The following is a 2,153-nucleotide window of genomic DNA, read 5'->3' as shown; positions in this document are numbered from 1 at the left end:
CATTCAATATTAGTAAAATGAGGTGGAAGTATCTAGGACTTGCCGTTGATTTTTATAAATTTTTTGCTTTTTCTTCCATACGAAGATTTTTTATATGGAGCAACACCTTCCGCAAAAAAATTGCCAAAAATCACCGGTAAGTCCTAGCTACAAAACTGCGTTCTCAAAATATTTCCAAAAAATTTAGTCAAGAAGCTCGAAATTTTGGCCAGAATTTGTTAGTTTTTTTTTAATATTGCACAAAATTTGAAATTTGGGTCTATATGGTTTTTGTAAAAAGTACTAATGCATAAATAAACAAATATTACAAATGTCAGAAACTAAAATATAGACCTTTTATATAGAGAACTTTTAAGAAAAGGATTCATTGTACATAAACAGGCAAGGAATGAAAAAATTATAATTTTGATGTCTCCGTTGAAGGAGTCTGATGAGGAGATGTGGTGATCTCCGAAATAGCAGCTATAACTTCTACCAAAATGTAAATTGTTGTGTTTTCCCCTAAAATTTTCATTAAAATAACGGCCTCAAGGTCAATATTGTTGAATTTTGTCAAAAGGTAATTTTTTTCATTTGAACATGTGCAGGCTCGAAATTCCGAAAATACTATGCGATTTTGTAAAAAAAAAAAGAATCGACCCACCCTAATGTACATATGTATATGCATATACTGAAAGTCGAGAGTTCAAATATACATACATACATATAAAATTAGCCAACAAGAGAAAAACTGTCACAATTGTTATACATACATATCCTGTCGTTATCCTAACAAATAATCGTTTTCTACCAAGATCATACTAATGTTTTGTACGCAATTTCGAATTCACTAAAAATTTAACATGGCATACAATCTTTGCTTTTTCATTGGCTTACCAAATACGAGCACGATAACCGCAATCATTGCAAAGAAAATCGTATAGTCCCAGGAAGAGTGCACGGGGCCAGGTTGTGCATAGCGCCGCATAAAATCTTCAGCTGTGCCCTCTTGTGGATTATAAAGATTCTCCTTCAAATTCGCCTTTTCCTCATCGCTAATACCCTCCATTTGTTCGATCAACTTCCAAACCTCATCAACACTGGGCATTTTATAATCACCACCGATATCGCCAAGGTGGTCACCTGAACCGGCAGCAGCAAGTGCTGCAACATCCTCGGCAAATTGTTTTTGATTTGCCGGATCATCAGCCATTGTGAGCAAAGTATTTGTCTGTCAAAAGTGTCTTGCTTGCGTTTGTTAGATATTCCTTTTGCAATATGCTTAGCACTTGTTTGAGAGATGTTGTTAATTGGCACTTTAACGAAATTCTAAGGCAATACTTGTTTTACACTACATTGGATTTTTATTTAGGTTTGTTTTCTTTAGTTAATTATTATTTAAATTGGAAAAACAAAAATATTTATTTATAGGAAAGAAATTCGTTTTTTATACATACATACATAAGTACATATATATTAGAGTGGTCTAAAAAGTTTAAAATGTTAAGCTCTCACCCCCTAGAATGTATCCAAATGGATTGCAAAAATACCCGTATTTTTTGTTCGAAAAAAATTATTTAGAACTGCCTCAAAACCATTCTACGAAAGTGTTTTTTCCCATATAAAATATGCATGTATGCACGTGAAAAACTTCATGGGCGTTGAAAAATCCTAGAGAGCTTAACATTTTAAATTTGTTTCCCGCATTTATTTTTGGACCACCCTGGTATACATATACAGATGTATCGAGTTCAAGTGGGATGTGCTTGCAGGGAGGAAGGGACGACTACATCGTACGATCATACAAATTACAAAAACAGTAAAATCGTGTAACGTTTGTGTGATAAATATATTATATAGGATATCTGATTAGCAATACGTCTGTAAAAATAAAACTCCCTCGTAATGCTCTTTCTTATTTTAAAATAACATCGAGCCCTAACCGCCAAAATAACGTAAGCGACATTTTTTTCAAAATTTTCTTTTTGATGCAGAAATATTCCTAGAGCATCTAGATACATTTCTGCATCAAAAAGAAAATTTTGAAAAAAATGTCGCTTACGTTATTTTGGCGGTTAGGGCTCGATATATCGTCGTTTAAAGTGAAAAACCGCGTAACTTACATTTGCTGCCAAAAATTGGATTTGCTCACACAAGCTCTGGGCTCAATCGCT

General features: G+C 33.5%; 1 protein-coding gene across 1 annotated transcript in view; it reads right to left on the bottom strand.

Moving 5' to 3' along the window:
• The window catches only part of LOC108368473 (uncharacterized), a 44,445-nt gene extending 43,082 nt beyond the window's left edge, over positions 1-1,363 (bottom strand). Inside the window, exon 1 of the mRNA XM_017623321.1 lies at positions 877-1,363. Within this exon, the coding sequence (XP_017478810.1) occupies positions 877-1,192 (316 nt within the window). The 5' untranslated portion in view covers positions 1,193-1,363. The remainder of the gene's footprint in view (positions 1-876) is intronic.
• Positions 1,364-2,153: the final 790 nt, after the last annotated feature.

Source organism: Rhagoletis zephyria, unplaced genomic scaffold (assembly GCF_001687245.7).
Source record: "Rhagoletis zephyria isolate East Lansing unplaced genomic scaffold, Rhagoletis_zephyria_1.1 Rzeph_scaffold_03138, whole genome shotgun sequence".
Classification (NCBI taxonomy): Eukaryota; Metazoa; Arthropoda; class Insecta; order Diptera; family Tephritidae; genus Rhagoletis; species Rhagoletis zephyria.
Note: the sequence above shows the minus strand (reverse complement) of the source record. Positions and strands in the feature narration are given on the sequence as shown.